We start from the raw sequence: 2,103 nt of genomic DNA, 5'->3' as shown, positions 1-2,103 counted from the left end.
GCTCTTTTGTCTTGTTGGCCCAGAAAGACTGACGCGGCCAAAACAAGAGTGTCTGATCACAGCCGTCCATTACAAGAGTCCATGAGGGATTCATCAATGAGATCAGATGTTGGCAAATGGCTTTCACAAAAAGAGTTTTGGTCAATACGTTTTGGCCTCATGTTATCATTGAAAGCATGCGTGTTATGGTTATGGATAATTTTGTAACCTGTACACTGTCAAGTCATTTGCACAGAGGAGTGTGTTAGATGTATTTGGAAATAGCATTCAGGAACATATTCAAATCCTAGTCATTAAAAACAAAACCTATAAAAAGAAAACAAACATTGAGGATAGTTTACAAGATATGCTTTTGAAAATCAGCAGGTTAGAACGTATTGGAAGAGCATGCATTCATTATCTCTCTCTTCTTTCTGAAGTTGATACTCCTTCATATCCTGATCTTCTCCTCCAATCATAACCGGATTTCTGTCTTTATGACAGCGACCAGACTGAAAGAGAAATAAAGAGCAGGGTTCGAATTAGTTTAAAATTAATATACTTTCATTAAACTGCTATGTATTTAATAATAATCAAATAAATTCTTCAAACTCTTAAATCGCAGGGCCTGCATCTCATGATAAAGCTCTCATTTTGTACAACTGCCGCCCATGTAAGGGAGTTAAAGAGGCTGTGAACACTTTGATACTTACTGATAATGATGACAATAATGATCAAAACCACAGCTATCAAAATGGCCCACATCTGTAAAGACAACAAACAAATACACTTTGTCATATGATGCCTTAAGTTCAAATGTTATCAATTTTTTTGATTAATCTTGATAGGGATAGCATTTTATTTCATCTTGATTTTTCACAACTTGTGTGCTTGTCCTGGGTGAGTTGAAGTGAACTGTGGCGCTATAAGAGTTTCATTAAAGTGAAGTCGTACACCGAGACAAACGGCCAAGTCAAGATTTTCCTTTAATAACGTTAAATTTCCATTTGTTTCTCACAAAACCCTATTGTATACCCGCACAACATTTGGAATACAGCACATGTTGCATGGGACTACTCTGCGATACTTTTGCGCCTTTTTATATTTTTGGTATAGAAATATTTTTTCTTGTTTTTTTTAAATGTAAATGCAATGACCTTTAGCCAATTCAATAGGCTTAAAATGTCTTATTTTTAAATATATTTCTTAATATGACCTTTTGTAAGCACAAAAACTAATCTCAATGTATTTTAACAATAAGATATGAAATTATCAGTTGCATAATAATGTCTTTGTTTTTGCATATGAGCTCATGGGAAACTAAGGAGATGTTATATTACAGAGTTATATTATAGTTAAATGTTATACTTATATTACAGATGCACAAAGAACAAAAAAAAAAAAAGGGACCAAATTTTCTGGAAAATACCCAATCATCTCTGAAGTCTTCATATTTAAAGAATGGATTTAAACCAAATGAGATATGAGAAAAATGACATGGTCCCTCGTGTGCATCTTTGTCTTACCTTGCAGTTCTTCCACCAGTATTTCCTCTTGAGTTTGGCAGCGCTGGTCTCAAACTGGGAAGCACCGGCCTGCAGGGCATCGGCACGATCGTCTAACTCGGACAGCTTCTGGTCTCGTTCCAGGACCTTATCGACATTCACTCTCATGATGTCCACCACCTAGAGGAACGAGAGGATTCCCGTTACAGGATTCTGGAAAAGTGCTGGAAAAGTAATCAAGGTGAAGGAATCGTGCCATGCGTGTAAACAAACAGCTGTCTGAACATCGGTGCAGGTTTATTAATCGGTTTAACTATGTGAGACTTTTGGCAGGATGGCTGGAGACTTCTTAAATCCAGACAGGCAGCAGGAACATGTAATTTAATGGTCAGCATTTTAAACTAACATCACTGAGAGAAACACAGCATCACAACCTGATAGAACACGTTTCCACCAACAGTTGTCTGTTCGCACTGCAAGCAAAAATGCTACGGGACACAACAAAATCACAGCAAATCTTATCATATTTGATATAAAGTAGGATAGAGTAGATAGACTTTGGACCAATGAGATTTCATAGAACTAGGGCTGCCACTAACGACTATTTTTATTTCGATTA

The 2,103-nt window shown here is 36.6% G+C and overlaps 1 protein-coding gene across 1 annotated transcript in view; it reads right to left on the bottom strand.

Moving 5' to 3' along the window:
- Positions 1 to 144: 144 nt before the first annotated feature.
- vamp3 (vesicle-associated membrane protein 3 (cellubrevin)) overlaps positions 145 to 2,103 on the bottom strand; it is a 15,228-nt gene continuing 13,269 nt past the window's right edge. Inside the window, exons 3-5 of the mRNA XM_016441441.1 lie at positions 1,506 to 1,664; positions 693 to 744; positions 145 to 491 (exon numbers count right to left, since the gene is read on the bottom strand). Of these exons, the coding sequence (XP_016296927.1) occupies positions 475 to 491; positions 693 to 744; positions 1,506 to 1,664 (228 nt within the window). The 3' untranslated portion in view covers positions 145 to 474. The remainder of the gene's footprint in view (positions 492 to 692; positions 745 to 1,505; positions 1,665 to 2,103) is intronic.

Source organism: Sinocyclocheilus anshuiensis, unplaced genomic scaffold, assembly GCF_001515605.1.
Source record: "Sinocyclocheilus anshuiensis isolate Anshui unplaced genomic scaffold, SAMN03320099.WGS_v1.1 scaffold623, whole genome shotgun sequence".
NCBI lineage: Eukaryota > Metazoa > Chordata > Actinopteri > Cypriniformes > Cyprinidae > Sinocyclocheilus > Sinocyclocheilus anshuiensis.
Note: the sequence above shows the minus strand (reverse complement) of the source record. Positions and strands in the feature narration are given on the sequence as shown.